Raw genomic sequence first — 25,750 nt, 5'->3', positions numbered from 1 at the left:
CCAACCCGAAGGTCAAACATTGGCAACCTCTCCAAACTTTTCACCGGAGGAGCTTCCAGATGATTCGTTTGAAAAACCTCTGTAATATGCTGCTTTGTACCGATGTTAAAATTAACAGGAAGAGTAAAGTAGACCAAGCACTATGTACTTATATGAGCACTACTCATATTTACACACAACAAATAATTTCCTTAATCCAGCCTGTACTGGTATATTAGTCCATTAAAGTAGCTGTGACTACACAAAAGGGAGTCAACACAAACATGGGAAAGACATGCAAATTCCACACAGGCTGAGCTGAATTTAAACTCACGCGGGAGCTGTGAGCCACCAGCACTACCTGCTGTGCCACTGCGCTCCACCACATGATTTACCTTCTCGTTCAACATTGATTTAGAAATGTACTTCGCTATGATAAAGCCAAAAAAAAAATTTGCAGAAGATTTCATGCTGGACTGTGAATTTTATTTTTACATTTTACAATCATTCCATTAAGCGTTCTTCCAGGATTGCAGGAGAAACCCCAAAACTTACTGCTGGTAATAGTTTTATACACGGTGGTTTACTCTGGAAGCTACAGAGAGCGAAAAAAAAAAAAAAAAGGTCAACAGATGATGAGAAGGGAAAAATGAAAGCTTACCTTTACTGAATAGCCAGCAATCTCTTCAAACACCTATTGTACATCACATTTTGAAATTACACAAACAGTAGTCAGTTATGTATCAACTTTTTGACAGACTAATAGCATTTTTACCACTGAAATGTATTTTGCTCGTTTTTGACTGTTAGTGTATTTGTGTAGCTCAGCACTAGGAATAAACAGCAGCGAGACTAGAACAATCCCTTTATTGTTACACGTCCAAGATCTTATTAAAATAAAGGACAATTTCCTTCTTAAGCCTTCAAAATTTTGCTTTTTCTTCAAAAGCCATCCTCTGGGTCATAACGGTTGTGCCTGTAATGCCATAAAGAGGTTCCCACAATAAACTGATCAGCACGACAGTCAGACTGCAATCGTTTTCAGTAGAAGAGAGGACCACACAGGAGTTCTGTGTCAGTCAGTCCATCCTACTTCGAAATGGAGGCGTTCACATTCACAACCCCTGTATTTTAGATAAACACATTTGATCAGAATGCTGAAGTGATGAGAAATTTTTTTTTTTAAATAATTAAAAAAAAAAAAAAAAAAAAAGCCCAGACAACAGTATCTACATAATGCAGGACAACAGGACCCGAAAAGGGTAGCTGGAGGTGGACAGTACAGGATATACGTAGATAACGGTGACTCGTAACGCAGCACAATCCAACAGGAAGGAGAAGCGAAATGAAACAAAGAGCCATTCTAGTGGTTCACCAGCAATTTGCACCACAAGTTCCCGTGGTCTTTAAAGCACGTCCCAACTCCTCTAGGAAAGCAGCGAGACGACGGATACTCAGACGTACATTCAGACATAAGGCGCGTGTCACATGCGTAGAGTACGGGGGACGAACGGATATTATATCAGACACAAAGACGTGCAAATGAAAGCGAAGGCAGTGGCTTCTTCTTTTGAACTGGCCAGGCTAATTACTCCCCCTTATAGCGCGGGGGTCTCTTTTCCTTGAAGGCTGTGAGGCCTTCGATTCTGTCTTTTGTTGTTATCACCTAGGAAAGGATGGAGATGTGATGAGCAAGCAAAAAACAACAGGTATTTTCATGAGACAAACAAACAATCAGAATATTATATTTTATTTACCCAAAGTGAAGCAAATGGTACCAGGGACATTTCACAAATTGGAAGAGGATTCACATTATACTTACAGCGCTCAAAAACCAAAGTAAAACAAAAAAAATTGGCCAGACAATTACTAATAAATATTTAAACACTCCAGTTATTGGTTCCCACTGCAATGTAAATATACTGCAGGTAATATTCGCATAGATTTTTACTTTTCTGATTGCCTTTTTAAAACCACTTACCCAAAGCCAGTTCATCCCCATTTATATTACATTTATTTATTTCCATTCTAGCACTGAGCTGACCTGTGTCTGTGCTGAGGTCACGGGACTTAAGACCTATTGATACCCTTATTTTTATGCAGTGTTTGTGCAAGAGAGACAACTGGAGTCATTCACCTCTTTCTGGAGCAAAATGGTAACAGTAATGGCCTATTACACTGACGCTAAAAAGTGACGTATAGTATTAAGTTTGTATACTAAGCCACATAAGGTCCTACCGCTGAGTAAGAATACTGCAGCTGGAGTGGGGATCGAACCCGGATCCTTTCACTGCAAGGTAACAGTTCTAAACTTTATGCTACCTGCTCCCAATAACTAGGACATAAGACCCATCGCTCCTAAATTTCCAATACGAAATTCAAGAACATGGTGCTTCCTGGGTGCCTATCACTAAGTTGCACATGCAGGAATGGCACTACATGCTAAGAAACTTACCTGAGCGTAGCAGGCTTCTTCAATAGCCAAACCTGTTGCCAAATCCACCTGGAGAAATTTGAAAGCACAAGCTTGTTATACCAAAAACAGCACAAGCAATCCGACCATTATTCACACGTTCGGTCTCGCCCCGCTCTAAACTGCAGGCAATAAAGTGCATTTGAGTAATTGTTCTTTGCCGAGAAGCACAATCACTGCCACATGAGAGTTGATTCTGTGACTCAAGACATAGAAAAGCACCAAGGCAGCATTTTTTTTTCCCCCCCCCCCACTGTACGGTGAAATTTATGATTCCCAGAAATGTAAACCACACTATTTACACCAGAAAATTGTTTAGTTTTACAGCGAAAACCATAAAAAAGCTATACACAGCAGTTCACAGAATTCACTTTTAAATAAAAGCCTGTATTGTAAATAAAGAGAAATTCAGCGCAGCTATGTTGTACTTTTTTTGAAGAAAAATTACCAGCATTAGTCCATTAGGTCCTGAAAGCTGGGTACAGATATTACTCAGAACACACTGCTTACATGTTCTTAGTTTTTTGTATTACACTGTTGATGAGGTTCACCGGCTGAAGCAGGCAGTGGCGATGTCAGCGATTGCCAACACATCACACAGCATCAAAACATATGTATCACTTCCCATTATGCAGAGAACTATGTAATTTGTTAAAACTTGTAATTGAGTTGTTAGGACAGGACAGGATAATGCTGTATTAATCCCTGCAGAGAAATTCACACATACCAGCTCAACATGATGCATAACCACAGATATGACACATAATAACAAAGCACAGGTATACCAACAAGACAAAAAAAAAAAAAAAAGAGAAAATGAAGATTTAAAAGTTACAGATATACTACAGCTAAAGTGAGAGTGACTTAACCAGTGCAATGACCTCATGAAGGAGCGAACACACCCTTGACTGGCATCAGGGAGTGAATAGCTATTGGTAAAAAGGATCCACCAAAGTGCCTCTTTGTGCACCGTAACTCAACAGTCCAGTGACTAAAGGGGCTCATGGTGAGCACCTTGGGGGAGGGGGGTGGGGTGGGGTGTGAGCTACTGTCCATTAGGGACTCTAATTTTGTCCTCATCTTGGCCTCTGCCACTGCCTGCACTGAGTTGGGGGTCAAACCCACGACAGAACCTGCTTTATTCACAAGTTGGTTCAGTTTCTGGGTCTCACCAGCAAAAATACCCACCCCTCCCAAGCACACAACTGCTAAATTTATAAGCCCGATAACTTAGAGGAATATTCTTAATGGAACGAATGAGACATTACAGCAAGGCTGAAGGGAAAACTTCTGCACTGCTTCATCACATTTTACCACAATGCTACTGTGGAAAGCCACACGGTTGGTTCATTCATAATGTAGTATCTATTACCCACAGAGACACAGTTAAATGTTTGCATTCAGAACAGAACACTTAAAGAAAATCGCTGCTGAATATTAAAAGCTTACCTCAATCCCTTGGTTGATGGCAAGTTTTGCCATTCTTATTGCAATGGGTCCCTGAAATTCAGAACAAGGATAACTTTTAAGTTGTGTTAAAAGGCGTACTGTACAAGACCACTTCTATAGGTCTTGTACAGTAAAAGGTTCATGCGAGTGGGAAGGAGACCGAATGACATGCCTCAAGAGGACACATTTGATTTAAAAAGTAAGGAATGTCAGGTGTACAATAAACCTTGTGCACCTACACATAGCTGTATGTGTTGTGCATCAGGACGGACCTTCAGAAGACAGTGTGAAGCGAACCATCATAGCTGTGCTTTGCAAACTACTTTTGCATAAATACGAGAACATTACATTGCTTTCATGGAATCTGATGCAAAATTTTAACATGTAGTCTTTATCTGGCACTTTGTCAGCATTCAGTTGAAAAACAGATCGAAAGAAAATGCATAAACGGCTATGAAGGGGTTATAAACAGCACACTGCCCACAACCTGACAACTGATAAAGAAAGACTTTTGTCCCCGTTATTTCCTGAGAAGCTAAGATGACATATCACCTAGCAAATCCTAAATCAAAAAAATTAAGTTGGTTGCTGAATCTCTTGTGAAAACATGAAAAACATTCTCGCGCTTTCGTTAACTGCTTTGTCCTAGTCAGCGTCAGGGCAGTCCGGAGTCCATCCCAGATTCCCTGGTCACTAAGCAGACAGGTACACCTTGATGGTACACCAATCCATCGTAGGGTAGTTGCACATGCTTTTGCTCACTATGGCTCACTACTGTATTTACAATCAACGATTAACCTTAAACACATCTTTGGAGTGTGGGAGGACGCAAGAGCCCTTGGAGGAAACCCACGCACACATGGAGAGTACCTGCAAAATTCAGACAGACTGAGCTGGATTCAAATCTATGGTCAGATGGATGGACAGCCCACAGTAGTGCTACTCGCTGTGTTGCTGTGCAACCCATAGGAAGAACAGTCAACTCCTTACAGAGATCCAGTTAAACCAGTAATGCTACAGTCTGTCAAAATACCCGCATCATCTTTTCCTTTTCCTGGCAGAAGCTTGACAGTAACTTTGACTCAGAATGAAACTCCAAGCCAAACTAAAGGATGAGACAGAGGAGACTTCAATATGTACACATAACCCAGTAGCTGGGATAAGGGAATGGCTGAAGCAACAAAACCCGGGGGTAAAATCCTATGTTGATCCTTACTTGCCAACCTTCTTAACAGTTTGTCCTAACCGGTCAGCGATGGGCGTTACCTGGGGTAGGAACTCCCGAGCGAGGTCCAGGGCTCGGCGGTAGGCCGCATCTCCGCTGTTGTTCTGCTCCACGACGTGGTTCACCAGGCCCAGCTCCTTTGCCTGCGCCCCGTCCACCACCCGACCCGCGAAGATGAGCTCCTTGGCCATGGACACCCCTATGGCCCGCGGCAGACGCTGTGTCCCTCCTGTGGGAGCAGGGGAGTTTTTCGTGAAACAAGGACTGCTTCTGGCCACCATGTGTTACTAACCACAAGGAAAACTGCAGAGAAGGAAGGTTCCCTCCTTTTCTTAAGAATGCTGGTAGTTAGTCATTAAAACCACCCAAGACTTATAATCTGAAGGGAGAGCAATTACCAACTCTAATCCTCACAGTTCAGGCTGACCTAACAACACAACAATTAATTCAAGTTGAGTTCAGTTCCCCCGTGTACTACAATTACCGTAGCAGAAATCACCACTCCCTTCTTTCCAGCCGAAAGCAAAGATTTGCACATATTGCGGTATTGGTGTAACGTATGTGACATCGCAGACATCGACCCTCACTCTGTACGCAGCACACTGGCCAAACACCTTCACCAAAACCCCGTTCCAGTTGTGCTGTTCCAAGCAGTGCTACCTGACGTCATTCCTGCCAATGACCATGAGGCTCTATGATGAGTTCTCCCCTCTGCCTGAATGATACTGAGCTGTTTATCCACCGTCTACACCCTTACTTCGACAAGTATAAAAAATGTATGTGTAATTTCAATGTCTTCCTTTACTTTGTTGAATGTATGCTGTTGTAACCTTGTGCAATTTCCTCCTGGATAACAAAAATTTGAAACCAACCACCCACCCACCCACCCACCCACAACTGCTGTGTTTGTTAGAGCTCCAAAGAGCAGAACTAAAACAGCAAAAACCAAAGTACGAGGGTCTTATTTTTTTAAATGACATAATTCTGGAAAGCACAGTCATTCTCTTGATGGGAACTGTACCAGTTCTTCAACTGATGAGGTCACCTATTTAAAGAATGACTTACTGCAGCACAGCTGTAGGGTCATAGGACACACGGAGCACTCGGGCCATACGAGAGTATTACGTTTCAAGAAGCAACTCAATTACCAGCGGGTCTCCATGACTGCCTGACACTATAAGAAGCAGACGTTCAAAGGCGGAATTAGAATGCAATGGAATCCTGCAATTTTTGAATGCCGCTGCGAGGTCAGCAGTCATGCAATCACTACATCAACAACCTGGTTGTGTAACGAAGCCTTTCTGATGATTATGAAACACTTCTGCCCCCCATACTTGTGAGTTTTGCCTGCGTTCATCCCTAAACACCCCAAAATGCGCACAAATTCTGATCAGCTCAACCAGTCAAGACGGGTGTGTCAACGTGGCCCTGCCCGTCTGCCCGAACAAAAGCTGAAGATTTAAAATCAAATCAATTTAGCACTTAAAACATGATCTCAGTCTTGCCTTATGCAACAGCTCAAAAGAGGTAGGAGACTTAAGTGTGGGAAGGCCTTTGAAATATATTTGATAAGCGACATGGAGGTTTAATGAGTCTACAGCAGAAAGTCCACTTGTAACATTTAAGTGACAAGGTTACATAACACAGGTGACTTAATCATACACTGCAAATATGATTTAAAGCACTTGGCAAAATCAATCTTTCATTGCTGCAGTTGTAAAATTGGTCAAAAGTCCAAATCAAGTCCAAGGGAACTGGTTAAAAACATACTTTAAGAAATACCCATGACCACTTCAGCCTTTATCATAGACCAGTAGAGTACACTGCTACCCTTCTTGCCAGAAAAATTTTTATACTTTAGTTAATGCCTATGTACTGTTTGTTTTTCTTTCTTTGTTCCTTTAATGTTGAAGAGTTCAAGCTGTATCTAGTAAATACAGCTTTTTCATTATTCATTGTGAAGGTGTGATCATAATTTCCTATTTACCTAAAAAAGAAAAAGTCAATACCTCAGAGGTTAAAAAAAAGTTTGTTCAAAAGAAACTTGACGTATAAACCTGCTTAGCTCCTTGGGTACATTCAAAAAACAAGATAAACCTCAGACTCGAGAACACAAAGCCAACCCTGAAGAAGTGTTAAGGAGAACGTGGCATTATACTGACACCACAGTACATTGACTCTATTATGTATTGGTTCCACTGACAAAGTGAAAACCTGCCAAAATGCTTATGGAAAAACAAAATTACTGGAACATTTGAAGAAGCAAATTTTTAAACTACAAAGCACTGAATATCACAGTATAAAAATGATCATTTCTAAATACACACCAGAGGAAGCAGGGTTTTTAAGAACAAGGTTTGTGACCCAGGAAAGACCCCTCTATTTTACTATTGAGCTAGATAGTTAAAGTAAAAAACAGCTTTACAAATGGATAATATGAAAATTTACCCTGTGATGAAGGGGTATCTTGTGCAAGGTGTACTCTAAATAGCTTAGTGCCTTGTGATTCCAGGAGAGGCTCCAGGCCACTTTAACCCTGCCTAGGACAAGCAGCAAGAGATAGAGAGCAAGATCGTAATTTGGAAATTATATGGCACTTATAACGAAGTGACTCAAGTGAAACTGAACACCAGTGACCGGAACACCACTTAAGGGGCTTAAAATTTTAAGTGGAATTAGTGTTAAGGAAAACATTTGCACTGTAAATACTGATGAAACCAATGCCGTAAAGTCAACTAATTTAACTGCAAGGTCGGATCAATCAAAACCAATACACAAAGAAGTGCACCAGGACTTAACCACTGAACTAAGCAATGCAATGGTAAATTACATAATAATGGTAATAAATCAGATAATAAATAATGACTGTGGGTTCACAACTTTCCATATAGAAAGGGAGACTGAAAAAACCATGGGGAAAGAGGGAATATTTCTTGTCTCTGTTTAAATAATGCTGGTTAAATTAATTGCCAGCTAGGCAGGAAAACACAGGCCAGAATGTTAATTAATGGGGCCTTTCTGAGGAGTACATTTGGCAGCATAACAAAGGACCTGATGAGAGCGATCCTATTTATTCTGAGCCACAGGCATGCTTTCCACCCCTTGGTAGATCAGTAATGCACATTTGACCGCTTTGAATGGTTAAACCAGAGACTGCTCTAACACCAGGCTCACAGAGCAGCAATTATACTGACTTAGCAACATACTTTGTGAGATTGCTCAGAGCTCTGCAATGGCAGCAGACTGAAACATACCGTCCTTCTACTTAATGAAATGTAAAAATAAATGTATTAGCATTTAAGCAGTGTCCACTTCCTACAGCAGGTGGTGTACCAGGAATCTTGGCTTGCTGGAATGTTGAGTCCAAAAAGGCGTCTCTTAATATTATTACTATTACTATTATATTTAGCTGATGCTGACAGTAACTGATTTACCCATTTCAACAACTGGGCAATTTAAAATGGAGCATTTTAAGATAAGTACCTTGAACAAAGGTATAATAGCAGGAGGCTGGAACCAAATCTTGCTCCTTTGAGTGCAACATTACAGCTCCAACTACTAGACTATCTGCTACCTGTTGTAGAACCTTCAGGAATGGAACTTAACCACAGTTGATTTGAACATGTGAAATACACATTTCCGAACCACTTGTCCCATACGGGGTCGCGGGGAACCGGAGCCTAACCCGGCAACACAGGGCGTTAAGGCTGGAGGGGACACACCCAGGATGGGAACACCAGGCCATTGGAAGGCACCCCAAGCGGGACTCGAACCCCAGACCCACCGGAGAGCAGGACCCGGTCCAACCCACTGCGCCACTGCGCCACTGCGCCCCCCATGTAAAATACATGTTGCAAAATAATATTTATTCTACGTATGTATATCTAAGGGTGCATATACAATATAGTGTTCCAGGTACTGTGAACGAAGGCCTGATCCACACAGCTTTAAGTGTAGAAAGGGTGCCCCTGTTTTGTCTGCTCACGTTTACAGTTTAACATTCCTGATGTGTGGATCTTACACTTTATTATGTGGTTACTGACGCATTAGGATTTTTTTTCTGATGGTACAGATAAAGTAATTTACACAGCACCGTATGCTCACTTCAAACTTCCCCAGACATCTTGGACGTGGAACATTTCACAAGTCAGGCCTTCCACAACATTGTATAATGCATCATAAAAATAACTTTCAGATGATATTCTGCTACACAGGATGTTAAAATTTGACCTTGTTGCCCAACTGTTACAAAAGCACTTGGAAGAAAAAGTATTTACACATGGCTGTGGCTGCATATATTGCATCACAGGGCTTCAGTGAAGCAATACTCAACAGCTCTGTGTGTATGTGTGTGTGTTCTCAACACATTTCAAGCTACTGTGTATGAGCACACCATGCCAAACTCAACAAGGATATTTACTTTACAACATCCTCAGTACTGGGACACATTAGGCCATTATTTTCCATTGAAGCAAGAGGGTAACAACACTACCCTTTCCCCACTTCAGTTTGTATTCCCTGTGATGCTGCTCTGCTCTTCCTCAACTCTTCAATTTCATTGACATGAATCTGATTATACAGGGTGGAAAGAACTGCTTCCACAAAGTCACTGTTCACATTTTTATGTGACTAATTCTTGCGGTAAAATGGTCGGTATTTCCTGGCCATAATAATAAAATATGCACAGTGGATTGTGTAATGTGTACCCAATTGTGTAATGAACCACTTTTATATCTAGTCATGTTGCAAACAGTTCTAGGAAATCATTGCATCATAATCCCCCCCCCCCCAACCCCCTACTCCCTACCCGCAACAGCCGAAAACTTCACCCACAAAAGGTTCCCGATGTTCCACAGTCTTTGGGAACAGGATTATCTTTCACTGCTCTGTGTTTGGACATGCCCAGCGAAAGCATAATGTCCTGCAGGAGACGTTCATATCTGCATGCTTGCTGACGTCCTACCTGTAAATGTTTTCTGCAACTGGTGAGAGTCAGACGATAAAGCCAGGAAGCAGTACCATCCAGTATCATTCCCATCTTAAATGTCAAAGCAGACAGCTCAACAAAAAAAAAAAAAACAACAACAGCCCAGCATAAGGTGGTGGAGGGAGGGGGGTAAACAAAAAGATGCTGACATACCATCAATGCTACAAGTGCAATGATAGTCCAATGTCATACACTTGTAACAGCAGCAAAGCTGTACGGGCAGGATTTGCTTCTTTGCCTTTAAAGTTTAGTTTGATTTTTAAGTGTGAGCTTCTTCCACACTGATCCCCCATTCCAGTGTGCTCATGTCATGTGTTTATTACCTGTGGAACAACGGCTTGGGACCATGAAAAGTCGCTGGCATTTCAGGAGAAACACAGAAGCTTGTGGGAGTTCAGAGCTAATCCTCTATTGACTCATACTGTCCCCCTTCACATGGCACAGCTTCCACTTTTTTTTAGCCCATATCCTCTTTTGGTTTTCGGCAAGAATGCACATGTGAAAGGATATTAAAGGGAGTGGCACTGCTATGCTGCCTGATATCTGTTACAATACCGTGCTACCACGCTTTTCACACATTACACAGTCACAAGCGGTTAAATGCAAAAATATGATGAACTCCAAATGCAGATAGCCCCCAGCTGATCACGGGCAGAAACAGCTCATTGTTCACATCTGAATTGACAGGATGGAGGCGAGAAAACTACCAATGTCCTACAGCTGTTACAAGCACCTACCTGTGTATGTGTGCGCGCGTAAACCTTTAAGGTCACCTGGATGTAACAAACACGGCTGGTGACGCCGCGAGGGAACTCTGTCCAGGTGAAGCTCCGGCTGTCTTGAGCACAATATTGCAAAGCGAACAGCAAAAACTGTTTGCTTACATTGTAAATCCAGTGAAAACATTTGTAACACACGTCATATGCTTTTAACTTCTAAATATTAAAACTACAACAAAAGTATTTGTTTTTCCCCCCTTACAATTTAGCGATGTAGGGCTTCTTACAAATCATTTTAAAAATTATCCAAACTAGTGATCTGAAGCAGCAAAAAAACCACAGAGGAGACCAGAGAGGAAAAAGCTATAGGAATAGACAAGCCTTGTTCCCAATCCATGTGAACGGAGCATAACCTACCCATAGGAGAGCATTCTCAGAATAACACTCCATTGACTGAAGCCTCATGCAATGCTGCAAATCACTTTGTCTGTCCACTCCACCCAAATCGCACCATAACATTACCATGAATATCACTATGATGCTGGAGTACAGCACGGTGGTTCAGTGCTAGACCCTCAAAGCTCCAGGGCTCTAGGTTCCATATTTAGCTTCAGCTTGGAGTTCGTATGTCCCCAGGGTGTTCACATGGCTTTCCCCTGGGCTTTTCCTGACTTGGTTCAAAATCTAGAAGTTGTCAGAATAATTCCTAAAAGGTAAGTGACTGAATGAGCTGAATATTTCCCCTACTAATGACTATGCACAAGTAGGTCTACCCTGGTCACCATACTTGACAACTTACATAAGAGTGTTTGAAAATTTAATTTTTAAAATAAAAAAAAAAATCTTTATTGGTGGTCATGATGCTAAAAGCCAAAAATAACTGTCAGGTCTGAAGAAATCTAGTCCGCAAAGGGAGATCCTTTACCACTATTCCAGCTGTAAATGGCAACTTGGTGGTGTGTCCGGTGAACTCTACCAGTCTCTTCATAATTGTCACATGGCAGCAAAAGAACCTTTGAACATTTGACAGGAGATGGAAGCCTGGAAAATGAGTCAAAAGAACCTGTGAGAGAAGCTGCATTTGGTTTTCGAAAGGGTACAACCTTCACAGGTTTTTCTACATGGCCTTAGAAACTGCTAAGAGCAAACATTTCATGCTTTTGAAGTGAAAAGGTGAAGACACACTTGACAGTAGTGAAAAGCAATGACTTTGACAGACAGTAAGTTTTCATTGTTCTTGTCCAATACTGCCAGAAAGAGAGTTTGTTAAATAAACGACAGGCTAAGTTTGGGATGAGACTGGATTTTAAGTCTTTTTATGCTGTAGTTCTCATTAATGGGTTAACCAAAAGGCACCGCTGGGTAAATGGGGTGCGACACCTGCCAACACCCACCCTCTCATAAACACTAAAGCCCTCATGGGGCCAGCCCATACCCCACCTCACCCACACCCCTCCACCAGCATGACTTTCCGTCACAGCTTACCGCGGTTCCACAGAAAAATTCTATGGCAAAGCAGTTTCTAAAAATAGATGGATGGGCAGGTGGTAAATTCTACGTGGGAGGTATTAAAAGCTGTAAACAAGAAGAAAAAAAAAAAAATGAAGAGATGACCCGACAGAAGAGCTACCGTGAAACCTCTGGAACCTGAACAGCCCTCCTGTTTGAAACACTGGCAGATAGTGTGTGACAGCAATTTTCTACAACGGCGTCAATGACCTGGAAAGGTTCAGAAGAACAAAAGCCTTGTTCATAAACACGTACAGTATGTGAACATACAGTACACACGCGGGCATGCACATACAGACACACGACTGCAATCGAGTTCTTGAAGAGGCTTTATAGCGCACTTTTGGTCCACTTTTCAAAGGTTGTGTTCCTGGGCTCGAATTTCCTCCGCTCATCACTAGGCAATAGGGCTATTTCTAGGCTCTATTCAACACGTATTCATTTACATTCTGACCCCTTTCCTGCTGACCCACTTCTGTTAACGCTGCCATTGATGACACTCGACTTAATTTAATAACTGAATTCCCTCCTTTTTTTGCTGGGTCTTTTTTTTTTTTTTTTTTTTTTTGCTGCCAGCGTCTGACACTGTGACAAATTGGTGGCTAAAATTAGGAAACTGTGTTTACAGCAGAAACACGCGTGCACCACATTTGCTCTGCTGCTGCCTAGGCCAGGAGCTGCGGGCTACACCGATTCTTTCGGCTCAACCTACAATCAGACAAACGTGGCCTGTAACAGACTGCGCCGAACTCATTCTACCACTTGTGCAGCCATTAAAGGCAACTTGGAAAAAAAGATTAAATGTTTACCTTTGTTTTTTTTAAATCACAAACTAAAATGTAAAATTATCACTGAACTTTTTCCAGTATGTGCAACAATTACATGAACACTTTTTTGCCAGCGTTTACAAAGTTGACTATGTACAGAACATTGAGCTGATGTCATGTAACACCACTAACTGCCTGCGAGAACAGTGCATGCTGTTCCTCTGCTGACTTCACCTGACTTCACTGTTCAAAAGGAATTAGGCCAAAGTTGATTATCCCTTCTGCTAAAGTACAGACAGACAAACAGACGTTGAGGAATTCTTCACATTAAGAGCCAAATTCCATTCTGGGGCGAGCTTCTTCTCAAGTCTCACAATGTTACCAAGAGTACTTTGCTTGCTCCCTCATGTGAAAAACTTCCTAACCAGCAACCAACAAGTCAAACAGAACCTACACTCAGGAGTTGCTGCAAATACGATGACAAATTAACCTTCCTCCATACCACTCTTCAGCATGAAGCTTCCAGAGGTAATCTGCAGAAGTGTATTAAAACATACTGTGTTACACTGTGACCTACAGAGTTCTGTCATTTCATTTATTTAGCAGACACTTTCTCCTCCAAAGCAGCTTCCAACGAACTCTATGTAGTGTTACCAGCCCACACCCTGGTGACTTACACTGCTAGATACACTACTTACAATGGGTCACTCATCCATACATCAATGAGACACACTCTCTCTGTCACTCACACACTATGGGGAAACCTGAACAGCATGTCTTTGGACTGTGGGAGGAAACCAGAGCACCCGGAGGAAACCCACACAGACACGGGGAGAACATGCAAATGCCACACAGACTGAGCGGGGATCGAACCCACATCCTCTCGCACCACCCAGGTGCTGTGAGACAGCAGCGCTACTCGCTGTGCCACCCTGCTGTCCAGTGACCTTACTCTGGTATTGACAGACAAAATATATTGCCGGATATGAAAATAAGCTTCAAAAACAGTAAAACTTCGAAGCAAAGATCTGTGACTTGACATGCCTTGTTTTCAAAGGGGATCTGGGTCAAGCTCACATTGCTTTTGGGACTCATGGGACATTAGCAGAAATGGGTCACTGGAACACTGATGTTTTGTGGCCATGAGATTATATTCGAGCACCAGAAGCAAAACAAACTACAAAAAGTGTTTGACTGGGGGGGAATTAAAAAACCCTTTTAAAAAACTTGTATCAAATTTAAACGTCTCATCTTTTTTGTAACTAAATTTTAACTCACCCGGTGCGGTTTACATTCAGACTTATTTACAACGTAAAACAATGTTTTGTTTTTGCCGAAACGGTCCGCTGGACAATGTTTTGGGTCAATACAGTGAATAATTTTAGACACAAAACAGTTTTACGTCATCACATTATGTAATGAGCAAGGAGTGCATGTGTTTTACTTGCTTCAGCAAGCGTCATAAGGTACATGACCTGCTGAAGGGCACAACAGCAGTTTCATTTTGAGCATTTACATTGTTCATTTAGTCCACACTTACATTTATTAATTTAGCAGACACTTTTCTCCAATGCCATTTACACACAATTATGTAGTATTTAGCTAACAATTTTTCACCCAATGTAATTTACAGCGTTAGATTTAGAGTCATCGATTCGCTCCAAACGCAAACGAAACGGGGATTGAACCCAAATCCTCTCGCACCACCCAGGTGCTGCAAGACAAAAGTGCCATTTGCTGTGCCATCATGCTGCCCATAGGTGTTGCCTTTGTTCAAAGCAACTTACAATATTACGTTGGCACAGTAAGGTACTTGCAATGATTTACGCACATACAGAGGCTGAGTTATTTTTACTGGAGAAATTAACAGTACGCATCTTGATCAAGGGGACCGGAGCAGCAGTGAGATTTCAACGTGTATCCCTGGATTGCACGGTGACAACTGGAAACCACTACACTACTTGTCGTCATCCTCCTACGTGAAGGCTTTTTAGTCCCTTAGTCGTAGTCCCTAAACAGTCCAGAAGCAACCGTGCAATAAAACTTGAACTCTCCGTAACTCGTGTTCTGTGTCATCGGACCCCCCTGGTTCACGCTGTCACGGGGAGGTGTCCACAGTGAGAAAAGAAGCTCTTCCAATAGCTTCCCACTGAAAGGCCACACTTTTGGGCTGCTCAGTAAATGCATCAGGGTCCTCCGACTGCAGCCAATATTGTGCTGGGTTGTGCTGGCTTAGGCAAATTGGCAAAATCTTCACGGAGCCACCTTTCAGATCTCAGTTTTGCTCATTAGAATGACTTCAGCTTTCCCCCATTAGAACTATTCAATATAAGTGCTTCACATATTAACTCTGCAGTGCGGCAACGCAAAAATGCTGCCTCGTGTTAGTATTCAGTGGCTAATTGGTCCTTTATTACAAGCACTTCGTCAAGTCTTATGTAGTGAGTCACTGAAATATATGAAAAATATGCAACTGATACAGCACTCATTACTAGAGCTGTTACATGAAAAGCTATAAAAGGCCGGTTTCTTTATCATTGTTTCAGGAAGCCATTATGCATCCTGCTTTTTATTTTAATGAGTGTCTAAATAATCTTTATTGAGTGACAACTGAATAATGATGTGCATTAACTTAAAAAATTTTGTTAAGTTCTTGAAGCATCACCTATGTGGTGTACAAGAGTTGACATCAACTCATCAGCACTTAACTGTATTTTTTTTTTTTTTTTACTTCAAATATCTTGAAACGGGTGCTGGTCCATGTGGATAAAAGTGCAGTGATTATACTAGGAAATGGCAAAATAATAATCATACTTGACAACATTTTCATGGCAGAATTACTGTGCAGTGACAGAGCCCTGCATTATGCCCTTTGTAATGGAACTGCAGTACAGTAACAGCTGCCCTTGAGTGGGGCAACAAGGCCCAACTACACATGAAAATGACCCAAGTGGGGCGAGCAATGACCATTTATGATGATTAGTCATGAGTCCATGTGCATCATATCAGGCTTAGCCAACAGTATCCCAAGAGAAAAAAAACGGAAACTATGAGTTGAGTTGTTCACAGGAAGCAGTGTGGTGAAATTAAGGCTTTTTAAGCCAAGGCACTGGAAGGTTATTTGTTACCTATCTGCTACACTGTGGGCAATGGAAACAAAGTGTTGTTTGCTCATTTGTCATTCGGAAAAGAAAAAGAAAAAAAAAACACAAAACTTAAGGCATTCCGTCTCTTGTCGCACCCCTAATTGTGCCAACAGTGAAGAAACACAAGAATACTTTTCCTTATTGTCTAGGCATGCTTGGGCCCTCAGCTTTTCTCACGCTGAATGAAAAGCAAGTCTGAGTCAAGCAGCTCCCAAGTTCTCTACATGCAAGACTGACACATCCTGCATGGACCAGAGCTTTGACAGTAGCTTTGCCCATTAGATGACCTGCAGGCACAAGCATGTCATTTCAGGGTACAGAGCTGACATAGCCTGCATGCGATACGACTCCTGCCAACGTTGAGTCGCTACTTCAAGCATCTATCCAACCCTAAATGAATCTCAACACCTCTGACGGGGGGCCAAGATCAGTGACCTATTTTCACCAATGGCAGAAAACAGACACACAGCCATCTAACTTGGAACCTGCTTATATTACCCTTGACAGCCAAGCGCTACATCATGAACCAGGTATAGACCATGCATTTACACGGCAGCGTAGGCCTCTGTGATACACGGAGAACATAAAAAGGTACCGGAGGGTAACTCATTTATTGAAAACACTGTGGACCACGGCATGTAGTACTAGATGAAGACTCAGTCTTTTAGGTAATAAAATACAAAAATACTACCTTAGCTATTTTTTGTACCCAGCGGGCAGCAGGCATACAGCCCAGAGAAGTCATACATTTTAGAAAAAAAGACAGCATGAGAATAATGTGTGATAATTCTTTTGCATTTTTACCCTTCTGGTGTACTCAAAATAACTGATTATGATCCAATGAGGGAGACAGAGCATTTATTCTCTTTGAAAGTGGTTTAAACTTAACTGCTTGCAGCGCCTGGTACATAAAGATTTTACTCTGAAAAAAGTATCTTTTCATGCAAAACAGACGAAACTTAACTTATTACAACTGTATTTTAGTTCATTAAACAATTTACCACTTACTCCAGCTGATCTGGTTGCCTCCCACAGTCCAAAGGCATGTTTTTTCAAGTGAACTGGTGACCCTAAATTGCCCACAGGGTTTACTGTATATGTGAATGGGTGTTATGTATGTGATTGTTCTGGAGTGGACTGGCATCCCATCCAGGGTGAACCCTGTCTCATGCTTATGCTTCTGAAATAGGCCGCAGGCAAGCACAATTCTGTACTACACAAGTTTATGGAAATGAGAAAAAAATGTAATCTGCAGCGATGGTGACCAAGGTACTGTTAAGGAACAACACTGTGGTTACAGTTGACACAGCTACCAAGACCAAAAGGTCTAATGAATTGCTTTCCTCACTTCATTCAGAAACTACAGAGAGGCTACACAAAATATCACTGGAATTTTCTCAAAGCTATAAAAACCATTCTACGAGGTTATTTTGGTGAACATAAAACATGTGAATTCTGAGAAAGATATATCTGAGGTGTATCAGAGATGGAACAGCACAGCTATTACATTGTTAAAATAAACAATGTGTCCATTTAATTTGTTGACTTCTCCAGCTTTTCTAAAAGTCTGGTACAACTGCAGCATTGACTGTCAACAATTTATAGAAACAAAGACAAAGAAAAAAGAGCAAGAAATTCAAATGTATAAAACTGTATGAACACTAAAGTTAAATGAAGGTTACTACAAATAACATATGGTGCAACTGCACCAAAGTGGAACTTACCTGACCCAGGAATAATGGCCAGCTTTGCTTCAACCAATCCCATTTTTGCTGAAGTTGCTGTGGGAACAAGCATATAGTGGGAAAAATGTGTAAAGCCTAAACACGTCAAAAATGAACTTGAACCCCACAAAAACACATAAGACCGCAATACAGAAATGTCCAGAGAAAATATATGATAGAGTGAATACATCCGATTAAGACCTTCCTCAAGATTTAACATTTCATAAAAGCATAGCACAATGTGCAAGTTAAAATATTCAACCCATCCATCAGTCACCAATAACCATTTGTTCAATGCAGTATCATGGTGGTCTGGAGCCTATCCTGGAACCATAGGGCATGAGAACAGGGTACATCCTGGATGGGATGCCAGTCACAGACACACACACACAAAGCGCAATTTATATCACCTAGTTCAACTGAAACTTTGGACTGTGGTGGGAACCTGGAGCACCCAGAGGAACCCACAAGAACACCGGGAGAACATGCAAACTCCACACAGAGACGTTATATTACAAAAAATTAGAACAAAATCCCTCCACTAGTACAACAATTAACTCTGGACAGCAGATGGCAAAGTGGTTAAGGAACGGATATCCAACAGAAAAGGAATTATATAAAGTGTGTTAAAAACCGAATGGTACGCAAGGCTAGCTGCTTTACATTTTTTTGTTTTGCTCCACTGTGCTGCTGACTCAATTCAAGCCCCAAAAAGAAAAAAAACAGGACAAGACAACCGGGTTGCTGTAAATATTCCGAATCCATGGAAACACCCACTTACGTCAAGAGCTAATGCACTTAGTGGAGATCTGGACAACTCAATTATCCACATTCACAAAAAGAAAAAAGAGAAAAATTGTCATTTGTTCAATCTGTCTATGTACTGCGATATATTTGGACTTAAGATACAGAACGGAATTTCATAAATATTTACATCCCATGCCTGGCAGAACAGACACAAAATATTTCCAAGAACCAAGATTTTTTAATATAATTCAATGTAAAGACAAAGAAAAAATGGCGTATTCTTAAAATAAACATTTGGCCTGAATTCATATTTTTGAAGCAAACCAGGCAAGTGCGAAAGCATTAGAAATGTCACTTCTGTTATGAATCATGCACAATATGTCAAGAATTGAACAGACTTCTCAATGAAACTTGGGTGAGAAAATCAACAGGGACAGACATCTGTTAGTAGACAAACACAGTCTGTTGTTTTGCTTCGAAATGCCGCTCCGAGAACACAGTAACTCCTGTCACTGATTTTGGACAAATGCCGCAAGGACCTTTTTTGGAGGCTAACGAGAAACACATTCTTTATCTCCGACAGTCTCACCCAGGCTGGCCCAACACAATTTTGTATCGTGCCTCTCGGCTCTTGGGCTGGGGGTTTGGATATGCACGACGTTCATAGGTTGATGATTCGAACATCATTCGAACACCGTAGGTTCGAAGCTGGTTCAGTCTGTGTGGAGTCTGCATATTCTCTCCGTGTGGGTTTCTTTTTGGTGCTCCAGTTTCCTCCCACAATCCCAAGAACTTGTGTTTTAGATGAATTGGTGACTCTCAATTGCATGTACTGTGTGTGTGTGTGAGAGAGAGAGAGAGAGAGAGAGAGAGAGAGAGAATGAGTGTGTGTGATTGGCCTGCGATGGACTGATGTCCCATCCAAGACGTAACCTGCCTTGTATCCTTTGTTTCTGGGAAACACTCCAGATCACCGCAACCCCGCACTGGATAAACAGTTACTGATGACAGATGGATGGCTCTTAAATACTTTTGTGGGTGCCAAAACCTTCTTCGGATTACTTCTGTAAACCCCACTTCGTGAGTTGTAAAACCAGAAGACCGACATATAGCAGTTCTGGAAAGAGGCTATTCTGTGGCATGTCAGTAACAGAGTGGGGGGGGGAAGGAATAAAACGAAATTGCGACTGGTGAAAAAGCCCATTTCAAGTCCTTTGATCACCTCACACGTACTCCTGATGTAGCGCCTTCATTCCTGTCCAGTGGATGAAAGCTGGTTTACCTGCAACTCTGACATCACAGGCCAAGGCCATCTCCAAACCGCCTCCAAGCGCCGCCCCGTCAATGGCAGCAATCGTTGGGATAGGAAGGTTACCTGAACACCAGAGAAGCACATATTCAAACGGAAGGAGCGGCGCAGCGGCGAAGGTTTTACATGACTCGCTGAAGAAGAGAAAATCAGAAGCCGCAACATTCAAGCTGCCGGACTGTTGCGATGTGACTGTACGGAGCTGCTTTTAAAACGTCTGGATGTTTCGCTCACCCAACTCGGTGGTCAACGCTCTGACTTTCGAAACAAAGGGGCCGACTTCACTCTGGTCCATTTTTGCCCTCTCTTTAAGGTCTGCACCTGATTAAACGGGAGATCCGTAACATTCACACAAAGGTTCATCCATGAATAAAGTCAGCTGTCACAAGCGGAAAAGGCAATTATCTTCAGCAGTGTTTAATGGGGAGCCCTTCACCCATTTGTTTAACAGCTCTGTTCAATTTGCTTACGCGCTTCTATCGCGACACACTGTTTGTTCGCATGCGCACGGCGTAGGGCTATTCAAAGCTAAATATGACTTCTCGTAAACACAAATGCGGATTAGCGAACGTACAGGAAGGCAGCTTTAACGGCATCACTATGCCCATCGTCTCAGGGGCGCCGCTGACTACGCGTCATTTAACAGTTTGACTAATTGTGCCATTTTCGATTGCATTCATTTTTAAGAAACCAAGAATAAAAAGGCTTTCACAATGTGTTTTCAGTTCATTTTTGGCATTTATCATAGTGGAGGACAAGGCTATCCAGAAAACGAGCAAACATTCTGTAAACATCTGCAGAGAGAAACAGGCAGCCCAGACATCTCCTCGCTCCCTTGACGATGCTCTTAAAGACGACAAATTCATTAAGTGTTAGTCGCACACCTTAACAAGGCTGAATATTGCGCCTTTGAACATTAAATCTGAGTGGACGTGCATACGCTGGAAAACATCGCACGGGCTAATGATTTGTCTCAATGAAATTGCTTGAAAACTCACAAATGTCGCTTCCACACGCACACAGATTTTGATGACAGATGGCATGTGCTACTCACATGTCTATAATGCAATATATCATACTATAACACAATAACGTGCACTTTCAACCACCATCCACCATCTTCACCAAAGACAGAGAAAACATTCATTACAAGACAACCACCAACGCATCACAATCCAGTAAAAATAAGTCACAGTCAAATACAATAACTGAAGCTGACCTGGATCTCTGTTAGCACTTGTTATTCTTAACACTGAATTAAAATGCAACAAGGGCACATGGAAACAAGGTGTGAACGACCAACAGACAGCCAATCACTCGCTGGCTTAGAACTATTTTCTGGGTATAACTAGGACTGTAACTGGGACTCTCAACACAGTCACTGGAGGTAAAACTCTGGTCATGTCCAAAGGTGCGTAATAAACCTGGCCAGGAAGAGCACAGTTCAGCATCTACTGCTCACGTACCACTCGTATCACAGCTCCTACTAATGGCTCCAATTTCATTTAAAATCTAGATAAAGCGAAGGTGTTCATACGTCTGAGCTTTTCTGAGCTGAAAACCCTCAAGTCCACCTCCGATATGCAAACACTGGTAAATAACACTGAACAGCCCAACATCCCTAAGACAAATCAACAAGCAGCCAAAGTTTAAAATATCTCGCTAGCTGCCAGCCTAAAAATTTAGCTGACAGTTTCCTTCAAAGCAACTTACAATATTGTTTGTATACTATGCTACTGAAAATGATAGACCCATTTGCACAGCAGAGTAATTTTCACTTTATCAGTTCAGGGCAAGCACTGTGATCAAGAGTAGTACAGCAAGAGGTGGGTCTCGAACCCAGGTCCATTCAATAGTAATGTAATAGTTCTGCCCACTAAACTACTGCTGCTACGTTGAAAATTACATTGCTAACAAATATAGACAAAATGTATGTCTAACAACATATTATAATGTAGAATAATTTTCAAGCACAATGTACAAAAAAAAAACTGAGATGAGCCAAATATACTTTTTGGAGCTTTCAGAGACACTTACCTAAACAAACATCATACTAAAGCACATCCAATCACATAATAAAATGAAATAACTAACAAAACGCTGAAAGTATGTATAGGTTTATGTTTCTCATTCAACTTTAAACAAAATTGCCTAACTCCTTACACACTTCATATTTCACTATACAGATTATCTTATAAAAATAGGAGGTACTGAAACCATTAATATCCTGCACTTAAAAGACTGGCGTTGATGTAATGGAACTCAGTGAAGCGATTGTCTGCAGAATTACATTTCTAGGGCACCTTCTCATTCTGTCACTTTTCCGCACTCTTGGTAGTTTTTAAAATGCACAATACCTGCACAAAACACTCCAGGCACTAAACTGCAGACTATGACAGTCCGTACTTTATTGTTCACTTTCACTGCATCCAAGGCTTCGGATATCTGGGAGGAAGAGGAGAGATGGAGGCATCAGGATTTCACTTGAAAACACACACAGCAACCGTGTCGCCATGCTCTTCTGCTTACTATTGTCAACAGGTTTTTGCCGATAGCATTCTTTGCCTTTGGTCGATTCATTGCAAACACCACAATACCTAAAAAGACAAAGAAAATAAATCAGTACCAACTTATATGACTTTTAAATAACCTTCCTTCCAATACAAAGGAACCCTGTCTTAAAACTGGCATAGACTAATCCAAGTATGGAAGGGATTAAAATCCTCTTGTATGCCGTCTCCAAGAAAACTAATATTAAAACCAATGTAAAGTGTACATGAATGCCATTGAAACTTTGATTTCATTCTGCCTTCTACCATGACTCCTTGGTTTCTGGTTCACCATCTTACCTGTTGCTAAACTGATGCTTTCATCCAAAGTGATTATGATTGGCTCATTTATGAAGTTGAGTATTTTTATCATAATAATTCAGGGTAAGAACTGTAACTGAAGGTACTATAGCAGTAGCAAAAGAGGGACTCAAATGAACAACATTCAGGTTACACATTCACACATATATATATATATATATATGCTCAGTAAGATATTCTTCATAAGCAAACATACACTTTATCCATCCAAAGAGTTCCTCAGATTATTTAACATGTACTGCTCAAAGAGCACAATTTCCTTTTGTGAAACTTCCCATGATGACTTTGGGACTGATATTAGCTTTAACAATTAACTTACAATTCACTCCCACCTGTTCCAAAGTGACTGTGGTTTTTAACTTCATGGACAACCTTAAGACAAATCCTTATCTGATGTGGTAATAACTTTCTTTTAAATAATATGAAAAACTAGTGAGTGTTTCCAGTGAAAGTTACATTTATTTACAATGATTCATTTAGCAGATGCTTTTCTCCAAAGCAACATACATCTCATAGAAAATACAACGTGTGCATTAGATTAGGAGAAAGAGACATAGCTGCAGATGTGTGATTCTTAAGTGCAGTTAGTTTCCTTCACCATATGCGCCAACGTTCATCACACAAGCAGCTGCATGAAAATTTACCAGAGTATCACAGATTCTTAATCACCTTCCTAGGAGTTTTTTAAGATACATATAAACATTTACATTAGACTGCAGAGCATAATCATGAACATTTATACCTACATGAACTTAAAAGATCACACGCAAAGTGAGTCCAGATCAGATGAGTTTTACACCACCTATCACGATTTATATAGTTACAGAACTTGGTCAGACAGTCAATATTTCTTTTTGAAGGGGAAGTTAGGCCGAAAAATATTGATGCCCGATTTATTGGGAGGAACAAAATTGTTACAAAAGCAATGCAGGCCGACTACAGGACAAAGTAAATTTATTTAGCTCAGAGTTTAACAAAAACTTGCAATGTTAAACTATTTACAATAAAGACCCATTTCATACTGCAGGGTATTTTTGTTTTACCAGAACAATTCAAGGTTGGTACCTTAATTAAATGCACTATGGCATAAGTGGGATTCGAACCCAGGCTGGAGTCCAGGCAACAGCTTTGAGTTTGACCAAATCAGAATCAGTTATTAAACTGTAACTCTGGACAGCGCATGCAGCTCTATTATGATCTGCAGTGACGGAATAACCCAGACAGACGACGTGCGGCGCCATCAACAGCAACTTTTAAACACGTTTAATATTTCATCAGCTCACTATGCCGCAGAAGCACTTGCTCCACACCGCGCGAGACGTTCAAAGTTCCATGTTCGGGCGGCACGCGGCTGCCTGAGTGTGTAACCTTCAAAAAAGAAACCAAAGCAGGTGTGTCGGTTCCCGGCGTCCCGTGCGCGCTGCTGTTACACTACTACCTTCGAGGTGCTTTACCCTGATCTGAATCACTCTAACAAATGCCCAGGTCAATGAATGTGCCAAGAAGTACTGGGCGGTGGCTCTGAATAATGAGCGACAGAGTTAGGACATGATGATGATCATGAGTGACTAATAAATGTTTTCGGCCGGGGTGTCCTCATGCTGGAGGGGAGGGAGAAGAAAAAAAGTCGTGGCTCGTGCAGGACAAATCGGCATGTTGAACATAATGATGATGTCGATGATATAATAATCATCATGACATGTACCGCTGACACAAGCCTTGGGGGCCGCCCACGCTCATTCAGAGCGACCGCACGGACGGGGGCTGCGCGCTGCCCAGCACTGCAGCAGAGTCCACTACCTGAGTCGGACCCGTCCAGGTATCTCACGCTCAGCTCGTCCGTGAACTTCTTCGAGTCTGAGCCGTACGCGCGCCTCCCCGTGCCAACACATCGCCCTGCTTCGTCCGAGCGAAGGGCGCGGTGCAGAGGCCGGGGGGCATATTCCCGCAGGCTGCAACCACCGCACTTCGCGGTCACAGCTCTAAGCAGCTGAGAAACTCGCCCGCAAGCTACGACGGACGCCATGGCGGCGCACTGCACTCTCCCTCTCAACTTTAACCCACCGCCGCCGACGCGTATCCTGCTCACGTGACTCGCTCGTTGCGTGACCGGCGGGTTTTGTCAAGTGACTCGTCGCCGCGCACCAATAATGGCACGCTCTTAAGTCACGTGACACTCCCTGCGCGTCGCTTGATGACGTGACTCACCTCTCGAAATGCTGTGCGCGTCTTATCTGGTCTGTTGCATAACGTGTAATAAGCGGCCGCGCTGTTGCGTACGCGGTCCTAACTTCGGAGCAGGTCTCGCTTTGCTTTTTGAGCGGCGTGCTCGCCCAAACGGATTCTTTAATGGAGTCCTGTTTGGGACTGTGAACATTTTTGATTGCTGTTAGTGTTACGCAAATGAGACTTGACCAACGGATTGTCTGAGAAGAGCACAAACACTGATTGAGGCTTCTCTATTAATAATTTATTAATATACATAATACACCCCTACACTGACTGTGGTCAAAGTGATTAGAAAAGAATATGGCTAAAGAGAGTTTAATGTTAGATATTTTTAATTTTGGATGAAGTGTCTGTTTTTTTGGGGGGGGCACAGGGGGCTTGGCCAGGTCCTGCTCTCTGGTGGGTGTGGGGTTCGAGTCCCGCTTGGGGTGCCTCTTGATGGACTTGATGGCTTCCATACCGCGTCTGCAGGTGCTGTGTGACAGAACATATCTTCTAGCTGGGTTATTCCATAACTGCAGATTATTTACTGCTGCATACACTGTCCTCAGAAGTACTTCAGGATTACTACCCAGCAATGAATAGTGTCCCTACGGTCACAGGAAAAACACCTAGTG

At 42.0% G+C, this 25,750-nt stretch overlaps 1 protein-coding gene across 3 annotated transcripts; it reads right to left on the bottom strand.

Moving 5' to 3' along the window:
- Positions 1-453: 453 nt before the first annotated feature.
- Positions 454-25,207, bottom strand: auh (AU RNA binding protein/enoyl-CoA hydratase). 3 transcript variants are annotated; one of them, XM_018744913.2, is made up of 10 exons: positions 25,113-25,207; positions 22,564-22,631; positions 22,392-22,479; positions 20,269-20,355; positions 20,008-20,100; positions 17,979-18,035; positions 5,168-5,355; positions 3,902-3,952; positions 2,435-2,482; positions 454-1,645 (listed from the first exon to the last, which is right to left on the bottom strand). In XM_018744913.2, exons 2-10 carry the CDS (start codon positions 22,612-22,614, stop codon positions 1,568-1,570), a joined length of 741 nt encoding a protein of 246 aa, XP_018600429.1. In that variant the 5' UTR covers positions 22,615-22,631; positions 25,113-25,207; the 3' UTR covers positions 454-1,567. The 3 variants fall into 3 exon arrangements, with proteins under 3 accessions (XP_018600429.1, XP_018600428.1, XP_018600430.1); XM_018744912.2 differs by lacking the exon at positions 25,113-25,207 and adding an exon at positions 24,705-24,977; XM_018744914.2 differs by lacking the exon at positions 25,113-25,207 and adding an exon at positions 24,359-24,427.
- Positions 25,208-25,750: the final 543 nt, after the last annotated feature.

This window comes from Scleropages formosus, chromosome 6 (assembly GCF_900964775.1).
Source record: "Scleropages formosus chromosome 6, fSclFor1.1, whole genome shotgun sequence".
NCBI classification, from domain to species: domain Eukaryota; kingdom Metazoa; phylum Chordata; class Actinopteri; order Osteoglossiformes; family Osteoglossidae; genus Scleropages; species Scleropages formosus.
The sequence above is the reverse complement of the archived record's forward strand: the minus strand, read 5'-3'. Positions and strand labels throughout refer to the sequence as shown.